This window comes from Lampetra planeri, chromosome 42 (assembly GCF_965212315.1).
Source record: "Lampetra planeri chromosome 42, kcLamPlan1.2.h2, whole genome shotgun sequence".
NCBI lineage: Eukaryota > Metazoa > Chordata > Hyperoartia > Petromyzontiformes > Petromyzontidae > Lampetra > Lampetra planeri.
In genome coordinates this window covers 6,782,140-6,808,990 of record NC_136148.1, presented here as the reverse complement: position 1 = coordinate 6,808,990, position 26,851 = coordinate 6,782,140, and the positions used below count along the sequence as shown (strand labels likewise).

The 26,851-nt window shown below is 49.4% G+C and overlaps 1 protein-coding gene across 1 annotated transcript in view; it reads left to right on the top strand.

Annotated features, from left to right (window-relative positions):
- The window catches only part of LOC144732346 (uncharacterized), a 39,924-nt gene extending 13,675 nt beyond the window's left edge, over positions 1 to 26,249 (top strand). The window contains exons 5-21 of the mRNA XM_078613825.1: positions 1,662 to 1,966; positions 2,066 to 2,317; positions 2,629 to 2,984; positions 3,589 to 5,161; positions 6,361 to 6,552; positions 7,701 to 7,816; positions 8,431 to 8,610; positions 9,745 to 9,837; positions 10,367 to 10,485; positions 11,967 to 12,037; positions 12,516 to 12,630; positions 13,867 to 13,969; positions 14,362 to 14,544; positions 15,867 to 15,997; positions 16,703 to 16,898; positions 18,143 to 18,241; positions 18,707 to 26,249. Coding sequence (XP_078469951.1) covers positions 1,662 to 1,966; positions 2,066 to 2,317; positions 2,629 to 2,984; positions 3,589 to 5,161; positions 6,361 to 6,552; positions 7,701 to 7,816; positions 8,431 to 8,610; positions 9,745 to 9,837; positions 10,367 to 10,485; positions 11,967 to 12,037; positions 12,516 to 12,630; positions 13,867 to 13,969; positions 14,362 to 14,544; positions 15,867 to 15,997; positions 16,703 to 16,898; positions 18,143 to 18,241; positions 18,707 to 19,189 — 4,567 coding nt within the window. The 3' untranslated portion in view covers positions 19,190 to 26,249. The remainder of the gene's footprint in view (positions 1 to 1,661; positions 1,967 to 2,065; positions 2,318 to 2,628; positions 2,985 to 3,588; positions 5,162 to 6,360; positions 6,553 to 7,700; positions 7,817 to 8,430; positions 8,611 to 9,744; positions 9,838 to 10,366; positions 10,486 to 11,966; positions 12,038 to 12,515; positions 12,631 to 13,866; positions 13,970 to 14,361; positions 14,545 to 15,866; positions 15,998 to 16,702; positions 16,899 to 18,142; positions 18,242 to 18,706) is intronic.
- The last annotated feature ends 602 nt before the right edge of the window (positions 26,250 to 26,851 follow it).

The following is a 26,851-nucleotide window of genomic DNA, read 5'->3' as shown; positions in this document are numbered from 1 at the left end:
GCGTTTGTCCGAGACGGAACCTCGGTCGGTGTTGGGTTTGCCCGATGTACATGTGGACGTGTGAATCCATCCACTGCTAGATGAGGACCTCCGTGCAGGCTCGTGGGGGTTATATTGATCATACTTCACGACTCCAGGGGTGCTGCTGAGGATATGTGTTTGGCTGTTATAAGTTTCCACATGATAATACACTTTGTTGAGCTTTCATTTGTGGCCAGGTCACTTCTGAAAATCAGCTATATAACTAAGTGGGCCTTACCTGGAAAAATCATTTAAAAATATATTTTTTTAAACATGCTTTAATGAAATGTACCCTATTAGTAATGGAAGAACTCCATGACTCCAAGAAGTGGGTCCGAAGCTTGCCATAACGTAAGGGACCGTGGTGATTTACAGCCAACGTTAGTTGAGCGTGGACAATTAGACCCAAGCCGAAACATAACATATAAAAAAGATTGTTTACATTTTTTTTTTTAATGATAGAATGTAGTATTGTCGTATGTAAGACATACGTATACCAAGTTTGCAGTCGATACCACATAGGGAAGTGGGTTAAAAATGAGTTACAAGATTTGAGGATACAACGACAGAGTGAGTTAAATAAAAGCGTGTAAAAAGTGGTTAAAAATAGGTTAGTTTAGACTTGCAATGCAGATAAAGTTTATAACCCCCCCCCCCCCAACCGTCTTAGATTCACCCAGCAGCATAACTGGGTATAGCACAGATAGTCGGACGGCAGGTCCCGTGTGATGGGCAAAAGTGCGAGTAATCCATTCTCTACCAAGACGTTTGGCCAGTGTGGAAGAGTAGGCCAAATACTCTCTTGAAGGACTCTCTCGAAGGGCTCTCTAGTAGGTGCCCTTCCACCAGCAGTGGCACGAGCAGGCAATACAGGGCTTCACCTTTACCTTCTTACTTTGGCTTCACCACACCAGCCAGTGTGCGTTGGTGATGGTTGGTAGCTTAGCTGCCGGAGCGTCGAATTATACACTTTTTACTGACAACGTAATCCCACAGCAGCCTATACAAACACCTGTGTTGTGCATCTTGGTTGCCCATTCGAGCAAGGTCCAGACTCAACACTGCCTAGCTACAGAGATCTGACGAAATGGGGCGTGGGCGATTCTATTTGATGACAACATATTGATGGCGAATGGTTAACACTCTTCACGGTATAGTTCTCACCGTGCTAGAGTCTTGTAATTTGCCACCTGGACTTTCACAGGCCAATATAAATAATTAAAAGGAAGGATATTTAAGTGCATTCTTTGTTACCCTGCTTCTCTAATATCTGTAGATTTTGGTAGTGGCTGTGAGTCCGAAAGGTTTTATGAACCACTGGTTTAGCAACTACAATAACTTCTCCGATAACTATTCTGGGCCCAGTCTAAACCGAGGTAGCAAGTTCTCCTTGCTGATAGTGCTATTGGAAAATAATTTATCAGAAAATTACATCACACATCAGAGTGATTCGTAAACACTTCGAGTTAAAGGCCAGCTTTCAGCTGCCTGTGATTGGACTGGATTCTATTGTGTAGTGAGTCGATGGTCACGGCTCGGTCAAGCTCATTTCCTGACGCAAAGCAAAATCATAGAAAAATATAATTGAGAAGAACACATGAGAGAAGCCTGACGTGCATCGCTGCTCGTTTCCCGGCCAGGCCACGCATGCAGGCCCAACGCAAGTTCGCTCAGATCTACCCGCCGGGCTGCCCGGGCTCGCCGACGTCCCCCGCCGGCTCCGTGGGGCTGGCAGGCCGCTGTGTCGACGCGTTCGAGAGGTCCTCTCCGTTGCCGTTCGGCTTCGGGCAGCAGCAGCAACCACCATTCCTCCTGGGTCCGTGTCCCCGTTCGTACCCGGGGTCCGTTCGCGCCCCCTACCCTGGCGCGGTGCAGGGGCGGATGCGAGACCTGTGCAAGAAAACACCCAAGACGGAGGACTTCCTCACGTACCTCTGCCTCCGAGGTGATGCCATTTGTGTTGCCCATAACGCTGCGTTTCTCGACTCGGGTCGCGTGCCCCGTCGTAGCGGTGTGGTGACGGGCGCGTTGTTTGGGAGCGCAGGTTCCTCCGCGCTGCCGAGTTCCCTGCGCTACTACGGCATGACCCCGGAGAGCAGCCGTCCGCGACGGGAGACGCAAGGCAACGTGGCGACACGGCCCAGCAAGGGTCCTTCGCCCGAGAAAATCGTTCCCGTCGCCGTGCTGCCAACACAGCCTCCACCACCGCCGCCACCACCACCACCACCAACTCCGCCACCGACGCCTAGCCCAAAGAAACCGCCAAGGAGCCCACCCAGCAGAAATGCGATCCCATGTAAGTGGGGTGCATGCGAGCGGGATCGCCAAGGCCGGATTGACGCAATACTGTAGCACAATGATACAAAATCATATCGATGATTTGATAATTATAATTAAAGCCAAAGCACCACTTAGTATTCATACCAGTAACATTTTTGATTTAGTGTTACAATTCGTATTTTGCATTATACAAGCAAACCTGAAATATCCTCTAGAGGAGCCCTCTGTTGAGGATATTTTGCCCCATCTTTTAGAAGAGTTGGGTGTACCACAGTCTCCTGTACACGCCTGCCAATCCATCGGATTGTCTGCGGGGTCCCCCTCCAGTGCTCGTGGACATCAAAAAGGAGCTTATCTGGCCGGAGGAAGGCATTCTCGGCGAGAAGCGGAGAAGCGCACGCAAGAAGGGCAGCGCCGAGCCAGGCGGCGGCGGTGGTGGCGGTGGCAGCGACACGGGGCCAACAGCCGAGCCTCCGAGGCCCGAACGGGCTCGGCGAGTCGCGGCCAGCGGGAGTGGCGCGTGGAACGGCGGCGGGGAGCACCAGCGCGGCCCGGACTGGCGCGGGGATACCGGGTGGAACGGCCACGGGCCCGAGGAGGGCGACGGCGATGCGGGGAGGGGCGACGTCAGCCACGCGGAGGAGGTTCCTGCTGTGGCCAGCAGGGACGCCGGCTACAGACCGGCAAGTCCGCCTCGCTGGCGTCGTCGCATTTAGGGCCGCAGAGATGTGGCGATACAGCACTACGATACGTCGTGCGATATGTAGGCGGTATCCGTATCGCTCCTTTAGAAAAGCTTCGTTATATTTCGATCTTGGATTTCATTGCTCCCATTTTTTATTTGCTGACCAACATATATTACAAAAATAACAAACACAATAATTCAGGTACGATATATATGCCCAGTATCCTTAAAATTATTGCTCGGCAAATATTTTTCCTCAAACTTTTTTTTATGGCGGGTAAATAGTTCCTTTTATATATTTGTTTGTTGCATAACTGACAGCATGTGGGTTATAATAATTAAATATCATAATGGCAGACAGGTTATGACAGCTGAAGACATCGATCGTCACCTCTCTCAACATCTGATTTGGTGAAATTAAAACGGGTGTGTGAATATCTTATGCAAACAATATGAAAATCCTTTGATATATATTTCTCAATTAACCCAAGGCAATGATCGTTAGAATAATCGGTGATTTTTAAGTCGTCGAAACGTTGGAAACCCGGTAAACGACCGTCCGTTTGCCCAGTCCCATCACTGCCTCTGGTGCCTGCGCGCAGGCCGCCAAGATGTCCGCCTCCAAGTCGGCGGTGCCAGCACAGTACCCGCAGACGAGCCAGGGCCCCGCTCAGAGGGAGTCTCGCGGCTCTCGTCGCTCGGCCCGCCACGCCTCCCGCCACGCCGCCGCCCTCAACGCCCTCGCCGCCGGCAGCCCGGCCGGCGCGCCCGAAGCCGCCGCAGCCGCCGACGATGGCGGCGTCTCCCGGGGTCGCTCCAGGGCGACGCGGCGCCGGCTGCGCTCTCTCGAGCCGGACTCTGATCCGGGGCCCCCACGCGAAATGATGCGGAGGAGACACGCGCTTCCCGTTGAGTCTCCGAGGACGAGGGAGGAGCTCCGCAACGGTCTGGCTCGGCTGCACCGCTGTCACGGTGGCGGCGGTAGCGACACGGATGCCGAAGAAGCAAACGGAACCCGCATGACGCGCAGGCAGAGAGCGGCGGAGGTTAGAGGGAGGGCATCCGGAGATTCGGCAAAGGCCGGCGCTGTTTTGAACCAACAGCAGCAGCAAAAGAAGCGTCCGCAGCAGTCGGCGCTGCCCGACAAGAAGAGGAAGCTGGAGGAAATGGCGAACTCTGTCTTCCAGGTGGAAGGGAAGAGACAGCCGGCACCGCCAAGGCAGAAGACTGGCGTCGTTTCTCCACCACGGGCATCGCCTCGCGAAGCTGTGCAGTCGGCAATCACCGTTGGGCTCGCCGGAGAATTTAATCCCAGCTCAGGCGGCAACGAAGAAGACCGAGAAAAGAGTGCGGAGCCCTCGGTTACGAGCGAGGCTCCGACAGACGACCCTGCCGCTGGCCGAGAGAACGACCGCAAGACCCGACGGAGGCGCAGGAGCGCAAGCGTCGAGCGAGCCGTCTCCACCGCAAGCGATGGCGACGGTGAAAGCTCACGGGCCTGCGCCGCGCCACCCGATCCGGCCCAATCCCAGCCCTCGGCCGACTCTGCGAAGCACGACGACGAGCAGCGGGGGACGAGGGGTCCTCCTCCGGTCGCTCCCAGTGCCATTGTTCTCCCGGCATGTGCGAGACCGGCGCAGAGGCCCCGGCGCGCCTGCAGTGCTCCTGACGCTGACCCCGGCCGCCAGCAGCAGCAACAGCCACCACCGACGCTTCGCTCACATGGCAAGCGTCTCCGCAGCAACAGCAATCTTGCCAGTGGGGACGAGACTGAGACCAATGAGCGACCGGCGGCCCCTTGGGCCGCGCCCGCTCCCACGCCCGTGTCGCCCACGCTGGCGTCGGCGTCGGCATCGGCCGCGCCCTCGTTCCTGGCGCAGGCTCTGCCGGAGGTGCCGGTGCTGTACCCGACGGCGCGGGAGTTCCTGGACCCATTGGCGTACGTGGAGGGCATACGGTCGCGGGCGGAGGTGGAGGAGACGGGCGCTTGCCGCGTAGCGCCGCCCACTTGCTGGAGGCCCGAGTGCCGGCTCAGCGATGACATGCGCTTCGTGACGCGCGTGCAGCACGTGCACAAGCTGGGCCGGCGCTGGGGCCCCAACGAGATGCGGCTGGCGTGCATCCGCAAGCACCTGTTGCGCCAGGGCATCGCACTGGAGGAGCTACCGCTCATCGGTGAGCGTGGCATGGGAAGTGGCGAATTTGGGTTGGCGGGAGTACGGCAGTTCTACAGATGAAACGGGGCGCGCAAGCGGATATCACAGAGCTAATTCTGAGTTCCCTTCAAATGTCTGGTCACCTGCCCTCTTACAAAGATCGATGTTCAATCGCATACCGACCGGTCAAAATAATATTTTTACTTCTCAATGCTGGAATTTAGCCAAATTAAGTGCAGAGCTAATTTTTTTTGTTGAGTCGGTGAGGAATGTACCTCTGACCAATAAATACATCCATATTCTTGGTTCTTTCGGTAAAGTCACGTAGAAGGGAAATAATACAATAATACAAATATAAAACAATAATGAAATAATACAAATATAAAACTATTTGTATTATTTTATTATTTCCCTTCTACGTGACTTCACCGAAAGAACCAAGAATATGAATCCCTGCAGTCACGAAAGCTTTAAATCAAAATTTAACTGCATCCAGTTAATCACAGGTGTGCTGAAACAGGTTCCAGCCCAGGATTTCAGCATTTCAGGTCAGTGCTGTGTCCTGTGATTAGATTTTTTGAAATTTGAGAACGTAAAGTAATATTACAAGTGGCAAGATGCCATGGAATTACATCCTTCATCAAAGTGTGGTTCTTTGGACTCAGATAACACGTTGAGCATTTAATCTCTTAAGCTTCCGCCTCGCTATGCTGTGCCCAGACTGCCTGGAAAGTCCCAAACAGGCATCTGGGAATTATTGGAGCCATCCAGGACATAGTTATAAAAAAAACAATTACAAAACCACACAACAGATAATGGTGGAGACCAAGCGAGATTTCTAAGTAAAACTCCTCAAGATGCCCAGAGCAGTGCGTGGCGAAAGTGAGAGAAGAAATGCGAAACACACTGCCTAACCCGGAAGAGCGCCCTTGTATGGCGACTGGCTGCGGAAACCTCAGTCCTTCCCTTGCTCTGCAGCACATTGGGCAAGACATCCTCGCCACAACTTCTGCTCTTCAGCCAGCTGGTCCACATCATCCCATGTTATTTCAGTGACCTTTACATTAAAATATATTACGTCTCGCCAGTTATTTTTTTGGCCTTCCTCTTTGCTATTTTCCTTTCTCTAAACAAAATGGTTGCCTTCGCTCGTTCGACACCGAAATTGCTACGCCACCGTCCCTCCACCTCGTCCTGTTTTTCTCCCCGTCCTCTCAGGCGGCTGCGAGCTGGACCTGGCCTCGCTGTCGGTGCTGATGGAGTCTCTGGGCGGGATGCAGCAGTTGCGCGACGCTCGCGCGTGGCAGCGCTTGGCGGACGCGCTGCGAGTTCCACGCGCCGCCCAGGACCGCCTGGCACGGCTGCAGGAGGCGTACTGCCGCTACCTACTCGCGTTTGAGGGCCTGCCAGGTAAGGAGGAGAGGGAAACGTGAAGCCCCGTGTAAAGCGATCAGTCTGGAGCAGGGGTTGGCAACCAAAATAACAAGAAGAGACATTTTTTGTTTAGTCGGCAATAACTCTATTTCAAGAACCGCAATGCAATATGAATACAAGACTGTAGTTCTTATTAAATAACGTTATGAAGCGGTCATTAAATAACCGCATGCTGCTCCGGAGCCGCAGGTTGCTGACCTCTGATCTCGAGTTTTGGGCTGTCAGCAACAGCGGCGTCAATGTAATTATAAGCATCGACCGCCACCACCCACGTCATCGTGATCGTCAGTCAGTTTCGTCCGTGGATCATCAACCACTCCACCCACATCACCGTCGTCAACAATGCGCATCAAAGCTCTTGTCACCTGGAGCAAGAACCTAAAACAGACGCAAAAAAAGGACAAAAATAATATAAATAAAAACATGAAAAACCAGATGTGACATTTTGTGGGCGCTTCAAACCTTTTTAGTTGGGGGTAAAACATCAGCTCGCATCCATCAGTGCTTGACCCGGTCAGTAAAGTGCATAGCAGAGCCCGGGATATCCGATTAGTTGCGTAATCAATTAGGCTACCGATTGTTTGAATTACTGAAAATAAATAGGATAACACGAATATGCCCCTGTTCCCACATGGGCTGCGTTCCGATGCCTCGATGCTTGCGGTTATTTCTGTTGTCGGCTGTGTTGAGACGTGAGTGCGTCATTGTGCGTATGTATCATGTTTGTCGAACTTCTTTCTCACTGTACATAGCCAACCATGATAATCGGAGGTGTTGGGGAAAGACAACAAACTAGACACAAAAAAGCAGTTCTAAAGAGATGAGTTTTCAATTTAGATTTAAATGACATGCATTGCTCCAGTGACTTCCTAATGTCGGAAGGGAGAGCGCTCCAGACAGCCGCAGAAGTGCATTTGAAAGTGCACGATGCAGTGACCTTCTTTGTTTGATGGTTAGACAAAAGGCGCCGCTGCGAAGATGACCGGAGTTCGCGTGATGATGATTTATGCTCCTTGACGATATCAGCAAGGTATTTGTGGCAAGCGCTTTGTGTGTCATGAACGCGACCTCATAATGTATCCGTTCAGCAACCGGAAGCCAATGTGTCTGTCGGCCGAGTTCAGACGGTGAGCGACGCGGTCTGGAGCGGGAGGTGCTGGCAGAGCGCGAGCGGATCGAGGCGCGCGGGGGGGCTCTGGAGGGACAGCAGGGCCAGGGGGACATCCCTGAGGGGCTCGGGGTGAGCGCTGTCGTCGTCAAACCCCCGTCGTGGTGGTCGCTTGCGGTGTCCACGGTAGAGACGCTGAGCTGGTATCGGTGACCTCTTGGGTCTCAGGTTTGGTACCGCAAATCTGTCTCTGTCTCAGGAGGCTGATGATGGCTATGTCAAAGACACTGAACTGGTAACACATTAGGTCTTGGGTCTAAGACTTCTGGCTATGTGTCTCAGGATTGACATTTGGTGAAGTTCTATTTATAAAGCAAGAAGGACCGCTATCTGGTGTTGGTGGAAACAGGCCTATTGCATTGACTCTATAGGTAATACTTTGATGTGGTCTTCCAGTTGCGTTATAATTTGAGATTAAATCCAAATTGTGCTCTTATAACATTTGAGGGAACCTGCTGAGAGATATCAATTGCATGAGCAGCCAGACCTAAATATATATAAAGGCACTCAGTCAGGCCTACATGTGATGTTTCTCCCACCCATTTAAATTATTGGGGGTCAAGGATAGCAGGAGCAGAGTATAATTGGGCCTTGGATAATATAATTTTCACTACAAATGCTGCAGGAGAAGCTACATTTTTCTTGTCAATTTGAGTAACCCCGTGACCTTGCATTGTGTTCTTCAGCTCGGAGCTAGCTTCAAACCGTGGAACAGACTAACGAGCCGCGTGCGGAACGGAGTGTCCTCCAATGGGATGTCTCCACTGCCGAGCGACGGAGAGGACGGGGAGGGTGTGACGAACCCCCCCAAAGAGACGCACAGGGACAGCGGAGTGCTCAAGGACGTGCACAAGTGGTGCTTCAAGGTAAGCGATGACGGTGACGACGTTGGTGATGACGGCAAAGTCCACCTTCTGACATCGTCGGTCGGCCAACCCTCGCCAGGTTGGCTCATGAGGTCAGAGCGTTGGCCTGGGACCATATCGCATTAGATTTGTTCTGCACTTAATCTCCGATTGACATGGTTGGCTACGTACGGTGCGAAAGAAGTTCAACATACGCACATACAATCAGGATAAAAATTGAGCTGAGAATTAAAAATATCGGTTTGATTATCATGCGACGATTATTGCCCTTTGCAGCAGACAGTGAGAATGAACTGCCCCATACTGTTTGGACAATAGGTCACTTGGAGGGGATTTCAGAAGTAATTATTTTAACCACTTATGTGAGCCATTCTCTAACATGGAGGAGGGGTGCACTTCTCTTTAAGAGAGATCGGAATGGATTCTCCCTCGTGACACGACGCCGAGAAGCACAAGCGGTATAGATTTGGACAAGAAGACAAAAATACGTAAATGGAATCATGGCCAAGAATTGTGATTCGTCACCGAATCTCGGAGAGGGAGAATCATTTATCTACCTCACAAGGTATGGAGGAGGTTGTGGGTTCACGCCCAACCCTGATGCCTATATATTTTGAGTTTGCATATTCTCCCCGTGGTCGCATGGATTTTTTCCAGATCCTCTGGCTTTTCCCTCCACATTTAGAATCAACATGCGTTTAGAGTATTTGGCTGCTATACATTTCCACATGATAAGCCACTTCGATGAGCTATCAGCTATATTCTGTTAAAATTAAAAGTTTAGTTGTAACTTAGCATGCGAATTGGCCAAAGAAGGGTCACAATTCATACTCTGGGAGTAAGGAATTTGAGTACCATTCTTGTGGCAGTTGGTCAAGAACGGCTTTTCTCTCCACGTTTATCAATGCGCGTGTAGAATATTCGTTTGCTATAAACTTCCGTGTGATAAGCCACTTTGTTGAGCTAATCCATATGTGGCCAGGTCACTTCTGAAAAAGAGCAATATAGCTCAGTGGGCCTTGCCTGGTTAAATAAAAATAGTTGAGTTTTTTGGTAATTTTTTTGTGACATTTCATGGGTGGATCGTTGAATTGCCCACTCTCACCCCCCCTCCCTCCCCCCACCGCCTCGCAGGGCAAGTCGGTATCGCTGACGGCGTTTTACAGAGCGGCGAGGAACCTGCTGAGCACTCACTGCAGCAAGGAGCCGTCAGCGTCGCTCATCGAGGTGAGATACAGTGGAGATGCATCTCGTTTGTAAATGCTTTTTGAAAGGGATCCTGAACGTGGGTGGTAGGGCTGGGACGATCAATCAATTTTTCTGATTGATCAACTAAGAATTATGGAAACGATCCTGTTTAAAAGCGGCGGTCTCCCCCGCATACTGATGATGTCACCAAGCCCAGCCCATCATCTCCCATCATGGTGCGCGCATCTTGCTCTGACACTGACCCCTCGACGGTCACACCTCACTCTTGCCTGGGTAAGAGCGTACGATGCGGCTACAAAAACAGGTTCCTGGGAGCCAGATCTACTTGTTTCGCTTGCAATTGTAATTACATATTGTCACTAATTTCAGCTAACGATGCTGCTGTAATTGTAATGATAATTAATTGGCCCAGTTTTGCCTGGGATTGGTTCGGCACGGAAGTACAGCTGTAGCAACACGAGCTCACGGGTCCAGCCTGGTGCAAGCGTCGAGCCGGCACAGTTTCTCGCAACTGTGGAAACGTGCGTTTTCGTTTTGCTCGTTTCAGCAAAAGTACTGGGAGATCGTTCAGAACCAGGACATGCACGTGTCCGTGCACTGCGGCAAAGTCGACACAAACTTCGTGTCCAGCGGCTTTCCAATCGGCCGCTCCGAGCCCTTCTCAAGGTGATGTCTCCTGGACACCGGCTCGCCACCATGTGACGACACACAAAGCAGCCGACATTATGAATGCTCATGCCCGTAGCTGGCCAACTACCGTGGGAATGGTACTCAAATTTCATACTCTCAGAGTATGATTTGTAATTCTTCGTTGCCTGATTCTCATGCTAACTAAGCTAAAATTATTTTTTTATTTTACCAGGTAAGGCCCACTGAGCTATGTAGCTCTTTTTCATAAGCGACCTGGCCACAAATGATAGCTCAACGAAGTGGCTTATTGTGTGGCAATGTATAGCAGCCAAATACTCTTAAGTGCATGTTGCTTTTACATGTGGAGGGAAAAGCTGGATAACCTGGAGAAAAATCCACACGACTACGGGAAGAGAGACATGCAAACTCCAAATATACAGGCTTCAGGGTCTGGATTATACATACAACCTCCTGTATGCCAGGCGAGGCAGTTAACATCTCGCCACCGCGGCTCCCCACGATCCTGTCTCCTGCACTACAATGGGATACCAACAGGATTAGTGATTATCGTCATGATGCTCGTTTGCCCAGAAAAGCCGAACGTAAATCTCAAGACTCCTTTCTTGGGAAGGTTCTACCAAGATTTTGTCCATAACGATAATAAATCCAACAATATTGAGTTTTATTTAGCGTCGTTCTTATAATTTACATCTTGGAATCGCTGAGGAACCGCAGACCAAGCTGAAAGGCAACTGGGCGGTTGGTCCAGCTCCACCGGACCTGTGTACATTCAGATGTTTTCAGCCATTTAATTAGTAGACATTGTTGGGAACAATGTTACAATGTCTAATCTCGGGTTGAGTCATTTTGCATATGATTTGTCAATACCAGTTAAACTGCAGAACAGGGGGAGAACATTCAAATTCCACGCAAAGGCACCCGAATCAGAAATTTAACCCAGCCCTTGCAGTGAGGCACAATTGTTACCACTCTGCTATCCACCTGTGTGCATGTTTGTGCTTTTGTTGGTTCATTATGCTGTTGTGGAGTGACTCATGCAGCCAGCTATGGCGACAGGGTTTGGTGGTACATGTTGTTTATGTCGTTTATTGTGAAATTTCGGTCACAGTTCCTATGATCACTGTTACATTGCTTATGGCTTTATTTTGGTGATTTCGAAAAGTTTTTTGGTTTGGCCATATTTGTTTGTAGTAGTACGGAGTTAGAATGATGGCTTTAATCTAAGTTGTCTTGTGGTTGTTGTTTGACTTGCATCCCACTGGGATTTTTGCACAGCATTGGTGTACGGTGCTTTTTATCTGGAAGACTTTGCAGTTTTTTCCTGGATTTTTCTGTTTGCGCATAGTAACTTTAAGATGTTTTCTTGTTCATGTTTTTGTTTTTGTTTGTTGCGGTTGCACCCGATTCAAGAGCCGAATGGCTCACAGGGCTATACCAAATAACTGAAACTGAATTATTTCTTTCACTTTGTGTTTGGGCGTCTGCATCGTCATCAGGCACAGCTGGAACCTGACAATGCTGCCCAGCAACCCCGGCTCCGTGCTGCGACACCTGGGAGCTCTGTCCGGTGAGCCCTTTGGCATCACATGAGAGTCACTCTGAACAGGACAGGTGGCTCCTAATCCTGGGGTGCAGAACCTACGGGTCATGGGCCGGATATGGCCAAGGAATTTATTTCATATCACCCATGGTCCACATGAATCCTAAAATTTCAAAGGAGCCTGAAATCATATTTGCACTTTTTGGATACTAGAGGGGGAATATTTTGAATCGCGTATCTAATATTGGTGTGTGCCAAATCACCTATTGCTTTCAAGTAGTTCTCGGCACACGATGAATTGCGTAAAATTATAGCCTGATCAAAGCTCAGTGTCAATTGTATTTGAAAGTCCTAATTTGGCCCTCTGTAAGGAAAAGGTCCCCCTGTTCCTGGCCTAAAAGCTAACCAAGAGAAACACGAGAGTAGGCCAACTTCACAGTTGATGCTGTTCCAAACGAGTTGGGATTTAAGCTCATTGTGATGACACAATGTTTCCGAACCTCAGGGGTCACGGTGCCGTGGCTGAACGTGGGGATGGTGTTCTCTACGTGGGTGTGGGCCCGCGACCCGCACTACCTGCCCTCCATCGACTACCTGCACACGGGCGCCGACAAAATCTGGTGGGTGCACCCCCCCCCCATCCCTACTTTCCACTTCTGTCCCCACCGGTGGAATCATGACCAGCGTCATCATTATCTTGTGTCGTGATAAAATCCCCTGTAAGATGAAGGCCTTTCCCATACCCCCACCCCACCACAATATTCCTGCGATGCGACAAGCCACCCTGTGCCTGCACTGCACGCAAGCTGATGTCTTGGTGCGGTCTCCACGGTGGAATCATCATGCTTCTGCTTCCCATCTCTCTTGTTGAGAGTCACAGCAGTGTGAGCCCCTGTGTGTGTTGGGCATGTGACTGTTCTTGTAACGAAGCATTGGCTGATATAAAAAGATCGATTCTTAACATTGCATCGAAAATATATATACATCAAACTGCACGTGATTGAATGCGTTCGTATGTTGTCATGCAATGGGTTTGTAGAGGTATTATTATGCACTCTCCATGCTGTGTCAGCCGGTAGTATCCCACACGTGTCAATAGTGGGCAGTGTCAACAGACTATGGCCCAAGGGGCCAACGATAACCCCGATGAGAAAACGGATCCTGGGACGCAGACCCCAGATCCCGGGAGGGGGACTGGGGGATGACGTCACCGTTCCAGAACCTGGTAGTAGGTCCTGGAAGGAAGGCGTGGCTGGGGTGGAGCAAGCCATGGACTTGTATAAAAGCCGGACCTCTGAACGGTCCGAGGCGGTCGTCGTCCACCCGAAGATCAAGAGCTCCTGAAGACTGAAGAGAAGAGCCCACGGGCAGAGCCGCACCCCTGGCAAGGGTCGGCTCCAGCTTATGTACCAGTGAAGACCAAGCTTCACCCAAGAAGGGTTTGAATAGCCAGGGAGAGGCGTATTTAGTGTATCGGGTGTAGGGGGCCGTTACCCCTTTGGGTTAAGCAGTTACTGTTAAATACGTGTTGCCTCGGAGAGAGAGAGATTCTCCTCTAGTTACTGAACCACTACAGGTTCATGCTAACCACTAGAGCTCGCTACATTTACAACTGTTAAAATAATATGCTTGAATTTAAACTCGACCGCATATCAAAATAATTATATGAATCGCTCACCCCCTTGTTTTGCCGTGCCAGCCTTTATAGGTGTTCGCTCACGGCACTTGCCCCAACAGCCTGTTAAAGCAATTATGTGGAATCTTTTTATTTTTTGTTAACATATGTTCCGTGTGCATGGTGATGATGATAAAATGTCTTAAGTAGAATTCTGTGTGGACATGGAACCTCTCCCTAGGTACTGCATCCCAGCCAGCCAGAAGGATAAACTGGAGAAGGTGGTCCACTCCCTACTGCAGGCGAACGGCAAGTCTGGCTTGGAGATGCTGCAAAACAGCATGGTGAGTGGTGGAGTGGAGACTTCTTAGTGCCATTTAATTTTCATATTGCTGTGGGCAGCAGAGGGCATCGCAGCAAATTCCATATCACATCTATTCTTACCTCCACCAACTCACACTAATAAGAGTGGCGAAGTATTGTCAAACAACCCCCCCCCATGACGTGTGAGATGAGCGAGTTATGGTGTAACAGGTTGAGAGGCTGCGGTTACTATAACTAGAGAACTGCTTTTTGTGTTTAGTTTTGTTGTCCTTCCCCCCGCACCTCCAATTAGCACGGTTGCCTACGTACGTGTACACGTACAGTATATTTGCTATTGAATTGATCGTGAGTACCCAGAGTGAACCCACACCCCCGGGTCCTGCCCCCCCCCCCTCCGCTGGTGTGTGTACAGGTGTCCCCGGAGGTGCTGAGCCATGCCGGCGTGTCCGTGTACCGCACCGTGCAGCGCAGTGGGCAGTTCGTGGTCACCTTCCCGGGGTCCTTCACCTCGTCCGTGTCGTGCGGCTACTCGGTGTCCGAGACAATCACGTTCGCCCCCGCTGACTGGCTGCCTCTCGGCTGCCGGGCCGCTGAGGTCTCGCCGCTTTTGTCTCGTCTGTCCGTCTGTCTGTGCATTTTTCCATCTGTCCGACCAACCGTTTATCTGTCTGTCCATCCATCTGCATTGCCAATGAGATGGATGGGACAATTGAAGGACGAGAGTGATGATGAGAGACAGAGCGATATTGCAAATAAGACGTACGGCTATGAGAAATACGAATCCCCCGCGTACGTTCTGTCTGTCAGACTACTATAGAGAGGGTACAATTCATAGAGTACAGATGGTACCATTAGGAGAGTACGATCGTAGCACATAGTACAGGCGGTTCAGTTGGGAGAGACGGTACATACAGGGGGTGCCACGGTGACTAGGAGATGCTAACTACCTCACCTGGTATACAGGAGGTCGTGGGTTCGATCCCGACCCTGATGCCTGTATGTTTGTCGTTTGCATATTCTTCCTGTAGTCACGTGGATTTTTCTCCAGGTCCTCCGCTTTTTCCCTCCACATTTAGAAACATGCATTTGGAGTATTTGACTGCTATAAATTTGCACGTGATAAGCCATTTTGTGGAACTATCATTTGTGGCCAGGTCACTTCTTAAAAAGAGCAAAACAGTTTGGTGGGCCTTACCTGGTAAAATAAAAATAGTAAAACAATGTCCATTCATTGTCCGTTTGTCCTCCCGTCTTCTGTCCGTTTGTTTGTTCATCATCCATCTGATTGTCCATCTACATTGAAGACTCATTTCTACAGAACTGCTTTTTGTGTTTAGTTTGTTGCCCTTCCCTCGCAGCTCTGATTAGCACGGTTGGCTATGTATGGTGCGAAAGAAGTTCAACATGCATACATCCTTAAATCTGAATGTCCATCTGTCTGCTCATCCATCTGTCATATGAGATGAATGCCTATGTTTCATTCAGACTCGCGGTTGGTACGAACAAGAACAAAACCCAAATAGGGCAGTGCATGCGAGGTAGTCAAAATGAAGACCGTACCAACAAGGACCGTACAGGCATTGCAAATGAGATGGTCAGCACAGTTGATAGGTAGAGATGAGAGAGAGAGAGATTGCAAATAAGATGTACAGCTAGAATACAACATACTGTACAGGCAGGAAAATGTTAGATGGCACGAGAACGAGTGAGAGGCTACACATTTAGCGTACAGTCAAATTAGGATGTTACGAACGAAACTAACAGTACAGGCAGTACAAGTGGGAGATGGATCGTTACTCGCGAGATGGACAACCGCAGCAGGATGAACCCCAGCGAGTCCAGGCCCACCCACCCACCAGCTCGGTGTAACGGTACCCACTCATGCGGCGAATCCCCTGCGTACGTTCCGTCTGGCAGGAGGTGAAGCGACGGTGCATCCCCAACATGTTCCCCATGGACAAGCTGCTTTACCTGACGGCCGTGGGCGAGCTGGAGAAGGGCAACGCGGCGGCGCTGGCCCACGTGGGGCCCCTGCTGGGCCAGCTGAGGTGGGCGCAAGCATCGCACCGCGTCGCGTCGCACCACGTAGCACCGCGTGGGGACACCGCACATTGAGACAATGATGCTGCTGCTGCACCCAAATCTCCCCGCGTGGTCTCTTAACCCTTACCGCCTTCCGAGACGTCACCGCTGGATCTCGGAACGCGCAAGCGGTGAGCGTTGATTTTCTTTAGAGGGACGTATTGGCACCGTTGTTTTTGAAGACGTACTCACCGCGGAGAACTGTAGCGATACGACCGCACTCTACAATAGCTCTTTCCCCCCTGTCTAGCAGCCCCCAGACTGGAACTCTTTCCCACAAGATATCAGAGTCTCTTGACATTTGTCAAACTCGTCTTAGATTGTTATTTACAATCATTCGTCTGTTGGACTTTAAGGCAATTTAGCAAATTCCTTCCAATATTTATTTGGTTATATTGCTGATTCTTTGTTTTTAGTTTCATGTCTTATTGTCATGCTATGTCTGCTGCTGTCTTGTACAGCACTTGGAAATCCTTGATGAAGGCGCATTATAAATAGAATTATCATTCCGCACTGCGTATCATGTACCACATACCGCGTTCCACATGCCACGTGTCGCACCACACGGAACCTACCGCACCACCGCACACCACGTTTGGTACGGTGTGAAAAAACCAACCACGCTCACGATTCCGCTTTTTGTCCCCCGGGCCGCCGAAAAAACCCAACAGAGACCGGGAGTTGAACCTGCGGCGAAGGCTGCACGTGCGGGGCCTGCGCTCGTGGGCGCGCTACGGCTGCCAGGACGCGCACCATCCCGGCGTGGCCGAGGTGCGCAAGCGGCCGCGCAAGTGGCTTCCCATCGAGTCGGCGGAGCGGCGCTGCCTCACCTGCCGTCAGCTCTGCTACCTGTCCATGGTGAGCGAAGCCGGGGGGCGAACGGGGGAAGGGTTGTGACTTCAAATCGTGGTCGGGCGGTACCACTCCCTGGACCCAAGAGCACCGAGTTCGGGGCTTCGGTCCGTGACATTTCTGTACCGGCCCCCTCCCTCGTTTACGGTTTGTGCCTTTTTTGTAAAAAAAAATGTTGGTCGGTGGTTAACTCGGCCCATCTCACCTCTGGGATAGATTTTTTTAAATCGAATTCCGCCGTGTGGGGAAGTGAGCACAGCGATTATCCTGTGGTTAGACTTTGCCCTGCCGTGGGAATGTGAGGTTTTCACCACTGGCTCGGCTGTAAGCGGGAGATGAACACCGACTCTCTGGTCATTCGAATAGGAAATTGCTTTCCCACCTGATGACGGATGCTTGTGTTGCGCCCGAAACGTCATGATTTATTTTATTTTATACCTACGTGACTTTACCGAAAGAACCAAAGAGTATGGATTCCTGCAGTCACGAAAGCTTCAAATCAAATTAAGATTATTGATTACTGTTTACTTAGAGGGGGAGGGCTAGAGCAGAATTCATCTTATAAAAATGGTAATTCTACTCTTTCTGTTCATGTATGTATGTTGAACTTCCTTAGCACCATACGTAGCCAACCGTGCTCATTGGAGGTGTGGAGGAAGGACAACAAACTAAACACAACAAGCAGTTCTAGATAAATGAGTGCTCAATCTATATGCTTTAAAAGTGCATAGCTCCAGTGGCTTCCTATTAATGCCACACATTCAGTGTTTGGCATTTGTTTCATGTTCGTTTAAACTTTTCCCTCCATGAGATTTTGTATAGGCTTCACTTTCAAACAAAGTCGCGCTTCAGGGTTGTTTGTAGTAAGCAGGCAGGAAGCAGAGAGTGCATGACCAAGTTTTGGGAAGCATGGAGCGGGTGGGAATCAAGTGGGGAAGCAGGAAGCAGGTAGGAAAGGTGCAAAGACTGGGGACCTACACTCACATCGACCCTTCACTTGAGGAGCAGCAGCTGATTACAGAACCGGCATACTTGGGAATTGCTTTTGTAAGCACAGTTAATCCGCAACCCGGATAATCGAAAGTTCACCATATTGGGGTGATTTCAAAATTCCAACTGTGAGGTTGTCTAATTTGAGGAACTGCTCGTGGAAGGCATCGTATGTCTGCTTGAATTACAGGAGTAGTGAATGCTCACTCGCTCTGCTGTGTGGTTTGCCTCCGCGTGTGAATTGTTGGGGGGTGGCGCCGGTGGTGGAGGAGAGCGAGAACGTGGTCTTCTGTCTGCACTGCGCGCTGGCACGCATGGAGGAGCAGGGCTCCTGCCGGCGTCTCAAGCTCATGTACCGCTACGACCAGGTGAGAGAGACGTACGCGCGGTTACGGCAACGCCGCGCAATAAAACACACAACACGCTGCAAGCAGAGAGCCCTTTTTTTACGACGATGTCAAGATAAGCCTCTGTGGAGGAAGCACGTGAAGGACGCTACTGGGCAGTTGGAGGCGGTCGCCATCCATTAACAACGGAGGGCAGAGGAGCGACGCTCACAACAACGGAATGCCGGGCGGTTAAAACACAGCAATTTGGAAGTTGGTCAACCCTTTGCACCTGGGTTTGTCCCGTGAGCTCCTGCCAGCGGGCGTTCGACACTTCACGTGGCCTTGAAGTGCGCATAGCCTGGCACAAGCGCCATGGCCACTTAGTGGCGAATGGTGGTTGTTTTGTGGTTTGTGGGTTATGACGTTAATTAGTAAAAAAAAAAATGTATACGACTAAAAATCCTACGTGTATATGTGTGCCTTTTTACGCGTGTCATGCTGCAGGAGCAAATGGACTCGCTTGTCGACCGGGTGAACGCCGCGATCGCTCTCAGCCTCGGCGCCGGCCTCGCCTCGCCAGGGACTCACCGCAGCCCAGTCCCCTCGGTGTCCTCCACCGCCGCCACCACCGCCACCACTCCTCCTCCCCCTCGCCGCACCGCCAACTCTACCCGCCGCCACCCGGCCTCTGAGCCGGCCAGTCCCACCAATGCCACCGCCCCCGCCGATACCGCCGCCACAGTTGCCACCGCCGACGCCGCCGCCACCGCCGGCTCGGCATACGATGGAGCCGACGGTCGGCTTTCCTCTCCGTCGCGGCGCAGGCGAGGGGCCGAGCCGCGTGGGGGGGAGGCGACGGCGGCGGCAGCCGCGGAGGACGGGGCCTACGGCCGGCAGGGACAGCGACAGGTGCGGCGTGCGGCGCTGGGGCCGTACGGCGCGCGCCAACGTGGGGAGGCGTCCGGCCCGGCGAGGCCTCGCCCGTAAGGGATGCCGCGTGGGGTCCGCTCGGGAGGTTTAGCGGCGATCGTTGCTTGGCGGTCATCACCGGCAATGCGTTTTAAACCGGGAGCGAAAGCGGCACCCTTGGTACGGCAGTGGCGTAGAGCAGCGATTCCCAACCTTTCATTTGTCCGTGTACCCTGACCTTACCTATCACCTTTCCATGTACCCTTTCAGCATATAGGGTTTATATTCAATGAAATAGTTGAATAAAATACAACGTAATAATGACATGTATTACAAATATATATAATTATCACCGAAGACGTTTAGTGAACACTTAATAACTTTAGAATATAACTAAATATTTACAATTTAATATTTACCCTTTAATAGAAAAACAATTTTTAAACTCTACTGTGCAATGTCTAGCCGAGTCACTATGAAGCAGAGGAGACTGGCTGAGGTTCACTGGGCATGGAATGTTTAAGATATTTTTTTGACGGTCTTGAAGATTGTTTTATTTATTTGGAAACTTATAAAATAATGTGAAAAACGAGAGGAATCGGGAATCCTCCTCCCCCCCCCCCCCTCAGCAGTTCGCATGGACGATGGAGGCATCCAATCGCACGGATTCGCAAAATGAAACAAACGGATAAGCGTGTGTCGCAAGCACACACGCACGCAGAGCCAGCGCTGCTTCGTGACCTCGCTTCAACCCTACTCCAGTACGCGATTTGTCTCGCGTACCCCTCAGATATGCCACGCGTACCCCGACGGGTACTCGTGTTCTGTGCCGCAGGTTGGGAACCGTTCGTGTAGAGTGAAGGAAATTTGTTTTGAAGAGCTGCCATTGGTCAACAGAGCACACACGACGGTCATGTGGGCCTGTCTGCCTGTGATCTGTTTGGCAGTTGCCCTCATTTGCCCACTCGGGAGGGCGATGGTCAGATCTGCCTGGAATTACAATAGAAACCTTACAAACACTCATCACATTTGTCAATAACACTGCCGTAAAGAGGAAACGTACAATAGGAAACATTTCACGCAATGGCGTGGCAACATTTGCCAGTGCCGGTTTTCGTCGGCGACGTTCGTTCTCAATTGGCCTTTGTGGATCCATTGCCTTGAAGTGTGCGTCCACGTGTCATCCCCATGTGGTTTCTTTTTTTTTTCTTTCCTCGTGTGGAAATCCCATTTTGCGGTTTTACTCTGGAACACAAACTTCAGGGATGGCTGCGAGGGGAGGGTCCAGGACCTCGTTCGTGCGCTGGAACGATATTTGGAGGAAAACAGTCAAATCGGTAAAATGTAGCGACCATTTGACGCTGGGTTTTTTTGCCAAACATTGGCAGCAATGTTTTACCGGCACATGAATTGTGGCCGAAATTCATTTTTGTTCCCCCCCCCCCACCCCGCAACAATTTTTTGTACCGTGTTGTAATATTTTTTTTACCTGTGCGTGTGTACATATTTTTTTATTGGACTGTATTACGTTTTTTCGTTGTTATAAAGTGAAACAGGTCACACAAGCGGGAACGCAGAGTGTTTTGCTCATGCGAAAAAAACCCCAGAATTTATAGTTTTTTTTAAGTGATGCCACCTCGCGTTTTGGAGGGGCGTTTAAGTTCGTGGTCTTTTACTGAATTTCTACTGTTTTTATCAGAAATCCTCGGCAGACTGTGACACTGGTGTTGCGCTGCTGACAGCAGCCCACCCATTCCGACAGGTTTTAAATGTGCTGCTCGCGTAAAACCTTTCTCCATTCCAAAATGTAGTATTTTATTTGAATCCGATTGCCGATTTTAAACGCTAAAAGTTTAATGCATCGTTGCTCTCGTTTGCGTTGCCTTGACCGCACGACCGATTTTAAAACCGTGAAGTGATGAGAGAAAGAGAAAAAAGGGCAGTGTTGAGTGACTGTCTGACAGTAAGCCAGTACATGACCTGTGTACGTGATTCCCAAGGGTTGAACTTGCTGTGGAATGGATAGGGGGGGGATAAGGTGAAGTTGGTGGGCTGTGGAGTTGCTTGGATGCGGTCGTTTATTAATGTGAAAAATTTAAGGGGGTCGATGCTCATGTTAAAAGGATTTGCACTAGTGAGGAACTTAATTTACTGTATGGAGATAAAGCAGCGAAAGAAAGGAAGTGATGCTTGTGTAAAATGAACATGTCCGGAAGCTGGTATTTGTGTAAAAGCCCGAGGCGTGATTCATATGTTGGTGGACATGCATTGTCCACTGATATTTGACGGAGAAATGGTCACGTCGCTGCTATTACACGATCGTCCATTTCCCTCCCGGCTGAATTTCGGCGGAATTTGGTTTCACCCAACACACGTGGAGCCAGGTGCTCTGTCTCGAGCGGAAGTCGACAAAGTTTCTCCTTAAATTTGATCTTTATCAAGTATGGGCACCCATATGGATAAATCTCGCTCTTTCAGATCATCGAAGTGACATTCTGCCCAGTGGGGAACTTTAGCCCCAGATCTTTAAAGACGTCTGCACGAGTTCTCGGAATGTGAAATTGTCAAAAGGAAGAGCTGCTGAACATCGGAAGTGAATTTAAGTTTTAGGTGAAGTGCTTAATTGTTTTTGGAAAGATGTTTACTCCATCCCAAAGAAAGATTTAATTGGCCCAGCTGTATGAGTGAAAGGCAAAAGCTGAGGTCTGTTCATTCGCGTTGGAATAAAAGAGTAAACTTATTGTTTTACTATCGATATCAACGATGGTGATGGTGTGCCCACCTGCAGAGTGTTAAAAGTACCCCGTGAACGAAATCGTGAGCTCATTATTTTAAGAATATTTCTGGGAGGCACAAAAACTTGATTGTGGCAACGGGCGACCCGTGACGGTGCGTCGACGCGACCACTCGGCGACTCCAGAGGAGTTCAGTCCGCGTAGGCAACGTGGTCTGTTGCGTGTTTTACAAACTCCCGACGAGAACAGCTCCCTCCCCCGCCTCCCCCACACTGAGCGCAGGTTGGAGTTGAGTTCCCGGGGAGAGAGTAAAAAAGAAAACACGTGGCGGATCCAAACTGCCTGGCTAGGCTGACCGACCTGGGTTGCCTGCGACGCGCTCCATCGAGAGCGGCGCCGGTTCTAAGTGTTCAGTGCAATGAGTTTGCAATGGCCTTGCTGTTGTGGAATGTAAATAATTGTTATTGATACAATCATCTTCGCGTTAACAAAAAAAAAACGGAATTCATGGCTTAAAAGGAAAGAAATGGATTGTGTGCCCGTTATCGAGCGTTGTGGTTTTTTTTCCCCTTGTGTCGTCATCGTGAGCTCGCGAATTTCAATCAATCGAGTGGCAATTTGTGCGGCGGTATTGGTATGCAGTGATTGGTGCTAAATGTCGCGCTTCACCCCCTCCCACCCCCCCCCCCCCCAGAAAAGCTTTATTTTTTTGTGCTGTGCCCGGCGCGGTGGGTGGCACAGCGCTCTCCTGCCGTCGCGATTGTGCTGTGTGTGTGGCTTCTGCAGATCCTGCTTGAACGTTTACCCGTAATCGATGAGGGGATGGGCGGGGTGTCCCTCTTGCGAATCACTGCGGCTCTGTGAAATACTGCCACAGAGAATTGATATATCTATCTGTAACCCTAAAAATCATAACCCACGACCATAACCGTGACTCCATATGCATTTTGCCTTGTGGGTTTTTTTTTCATGGCACATCCATTCCAATGCTCTGTAGGGAGAAAAACCAAGTCTGGCTGGAGGCAGAAATATAGACGTAACAATAAACTCGTGCAGGGAATCGATGAATCGTCACATTCCGCATCGCGTTTCAAGTAAAGAATCGATCTTTTTTTTTATATATATTAACATTTTTTTGCCTCTTTTGTACAGGTATGTGCACCGTTCAGTTGAAACGGTATATAATTTGCACAGATTGAAAATACTGTATTTTTCGTGCGTACAGTTTGACATGCGCATCCGGTGCGCAGCGGGCGGTTTTAATCCAATGCACCTTTACGTGCCGCATGGAGCAGCGGTGCACCACCACCACATTGGGTGTCTCTTCTGCCCTGAATCTTGTCTTGCCGGACCGAGGCAGCATTGTCCTGCGACAGTCTTGGAATCGCCTTCCTGCACAACTGAAAGCCGTCGTCGGATCGATTGAGCCCGGTACTTAACCCATTCCAGTCGCTCGCTGGCGGTTAGCAACCTCATTGTCACTCTTCTATCAACACTCGTCTGGTTTCTGTCAACGTGACCGTCACCGATTGATTCCTCCACCCATGTTTAGCACTCCGTCTACCTCTGACTTGTCTCGTTCCTGCCGTGTTCAAACAACAGACTGCAGGTTGCGTCTTCACTCCCGTCGTCTCTTCCCAAGTTCTTAGAACGTTTGTCAATTCCAGAAATGTAGTGACTCCGTCGTGGCGTTTGTCGATTTGTTTTTTGGCCTTGTGCCCAGCGAACATTAAACAAATGTAGTTAACCATTTATACATTTACATTGCATACACACAAAAACGAATGCAGTGTGCATTGGCATTGCTCGAATTCAACCTCTGCTATTCCATTACTGCCAAGAACCTAAAAGCCACCACAGCTGTCTACGAGAGTACCCCTACTGGATCACCACGCCCTCCATTCTCGCACTCTCGGTCTCCCTTGCAAGAGACGTTTCGGTTGTGTACCGTTTATCTGTGAGGCTCTCTACGTGTGTCGGAAAGGGCACTTTGTGACACTCTTCAAAGCTCCCAACAACACTGCTTCCACCGATCCTTATTGGTCGAGAGCAGGGGTGGGGAACCTTTTTTCTGCCAAGGGACATTTGGATATTTATAACATCATTTGCGGGCCATACAAAATTATCAACTTCAAAATGAGAAAATTAGCCTGTTATATTTGGTCAAACATTTAATTAACTCACCCCCAATGTGATGGCTGAAACTGGTTCTCTTTCATGAGGCGTGATGTTATCTGGTATTGATGATGTTGCTACTCGCAACTGCTTTTCCAAGTTTGCGCCTAGATTTATTGAATATCGAGTCCTGTGGTTGCCTTGGCAGAGCCAGACTAAATGATTTCGCGGGCCCTATTACAGCCCGCGGGCCAGACGTTCCATACCCCTGGTCTCGAGGACCGATCCATGGGGTGTGGCAATGGAGGTCACATCACCCCCGCGTGGAAATGAGGTGACGGATCAAGTTGGAGCTACTGAATTGGCTGCAGAGTTTTCGGGCAGCAGTGGTTTGCAGTTTAGTCGGGGCGATGGTATCTTCAGATGAAGCCGAATACCGGCTTCATCCACGATAACAATGATGTACAGTATAACATTGCATATTTTTCACGCCAAAACCTCGGCATAGGTGGTTCTGAAGGATTTAGCCTCCCATTGTATAAGACTCTATACAATAAATTGTTTGCAACTTCATCCAACAGCATATCTTACGCGTATATCAGGGGTTTATTTTGTTCACATCGTGAGAGATAGCCGACCAAAAGTAGCCGTCTTCTAAAATGTATAATTGCGGACCTTGTCCATTAATGACCACTTTAATAATGTCACGCGCAAATCTTGGAATTTTTGTTTCAGAAAAATATTCAAAGTCTGAATATACGTAGTCTAAAAAAAAAGTACTGCAGAAGATTTTCTCTGCTCGCATTTACGGAGGTTCCTTGTTTTTCTGCGATGAAACAGACCGGCCCTGTCCCTGAAACATCACGTGGCCGCTGATTAGAGGAAACGTGTCCTGGACTCAACAAATCGTAGCAGTTGTGCAAGTATTGTACTCTCGGTAAAGTCACGTCGAAGGGAAATAAAACAATAAAATTCTCACGACGTTTCGATTGCAACACAAGCAATCATCATCAGGTGTGGAAACCACAGCAAGAAAATTTGAAAAAAGTGGCAGTTTTTTTCTTGCTGTGGTTTTCACACCTGATGATTGCTTGTTGCAATCGAAACGTGATAATTTAATTGTTTAATGTTTATTATTTTAATATTTCCCTTCTACGTGACTTTACCGAAAGAACCAAGCATATGAATCCCTGCAGTCACGAAAGCTTTAAATCGAATTCTGGGGAGTATTTTCTCATGAAGCAGTCAGCGATCGTTTTAATCCCCCTTTGGACAGAGAAACTACTTATTGGCATTACAGTACTCCATGCATGCCATCGGAGCAGCGTTTTAGTGAATTCTAGCAGAGTAATCGCACCACTCCGTAGAGGCATCGATACACAATCCCTTCAGAGGCTGCGTACAGAGAAGGTTTGAAATGTGACCAATAAATGATGGCATATCGTTAATAATTGTAACGACGTGTTGCAGCTTGAGCTCTGGTGGTGTTCAACCTGTTGCTACTACTGTGACATCCCTTGTTCAATTTAGTTTCAATCGAGTGTGTACCTCCCCCTCGCCTGGCCCCAACATGGTTCTGAGAAATAATTGTATGAAGAATGAACATCAACATTTTAACGAATTGTCCATTTTGTGAGGTAATCCGAACTTAAGTCACTGCAAGGGAATAAAGGAAAATGAGCGTACACTCTGTGCACGCATGAAGTCATTTGTTCACGCCCCCGCTGGTTCCTCTGGGAAACCACTTTGTGTACAATCAATGAGTTTACAAAGGTCGCTCATATCGATAGAGGTTACCATATGGATTTAAATTATATCGCCGTTATTTTATTTTGGCAGATTCATACATCATTATTCACCAATGGCTCGTATGACACAATTTCACCTTGATAAATCACCTCATGTACCCCCTGTTGAGAACCACTGAATTATTGTAACTCGCTAACCCCCCCCCCACCACTGCCTAACTCAAAGAGTGCTGGCAGTGGTGTCGTGGTTGGCATGGACCTTGCTGCAAGGAAATAAATGGGGCCACCCCTTGCCCAATGTTCCCCTCTTCATGGTTCTGTGCCTGGCCCCTGGTTCCAGGTGCAGTTGCACCGCCTGCACACTTGACAGCAAAGCCACTGAAGTGCTGGAGAGGGGGGGGTGGAGAGGAGTGGGGCCGTAGCATGTTCATCTGATGATGCTTGAGTTGTTTCCATTATATATCTAAAATGCCTAAGGAGTATATTGTTTTAAGTTTAAACTTGTGCCGATATAATAAAAGTGGAAGGAGAGAGGAAAAAGTGTCATGAGTTTTATTTGCGTTCAGTGAACCACTCGCAGACCTGGAAGATCGCTGTCGGGGCAATTTAACGCGTCGGCTTTCAACAGCAAATGATCAGGGCGTTTACTATCAAATGGGTGTAATGACAATTTGAAGTGGGCCTTTAAAAACTACACATTACAACATGGATGGATGATCCCCACATACTTGTAAATGTGTACATGCGCTGGTCTAATCGAATGCAAAATTAAAACGTTACACATTTCTACACGTGCAGACTAAGTACACCACTAAAACAGATTGTAAATGGATACGTGGGGGCCACCAACGTAACATGATCACTACACAGGCAATACATCGATAAGAGGATACGTTCCTGCAACCATGCTCATTCTAAACAGGAAATTGTTATAATTGTGGTTCTTTGTATGAACTTTTTTCACACCGTACGTAGCCAACCATGCTCATTGGAGGTGCAGGAAAGGACAACAATCTAAACAAGCAGTTCTAAAAAAAATAGTTTTCAAACTATACTTACAAGTGCATAGCTAGTGACTCCCTAATATCGAAAGGAAGAACGTTCCAGACGGCCATAGAAGCACATCTGAAAGCACGCGATGC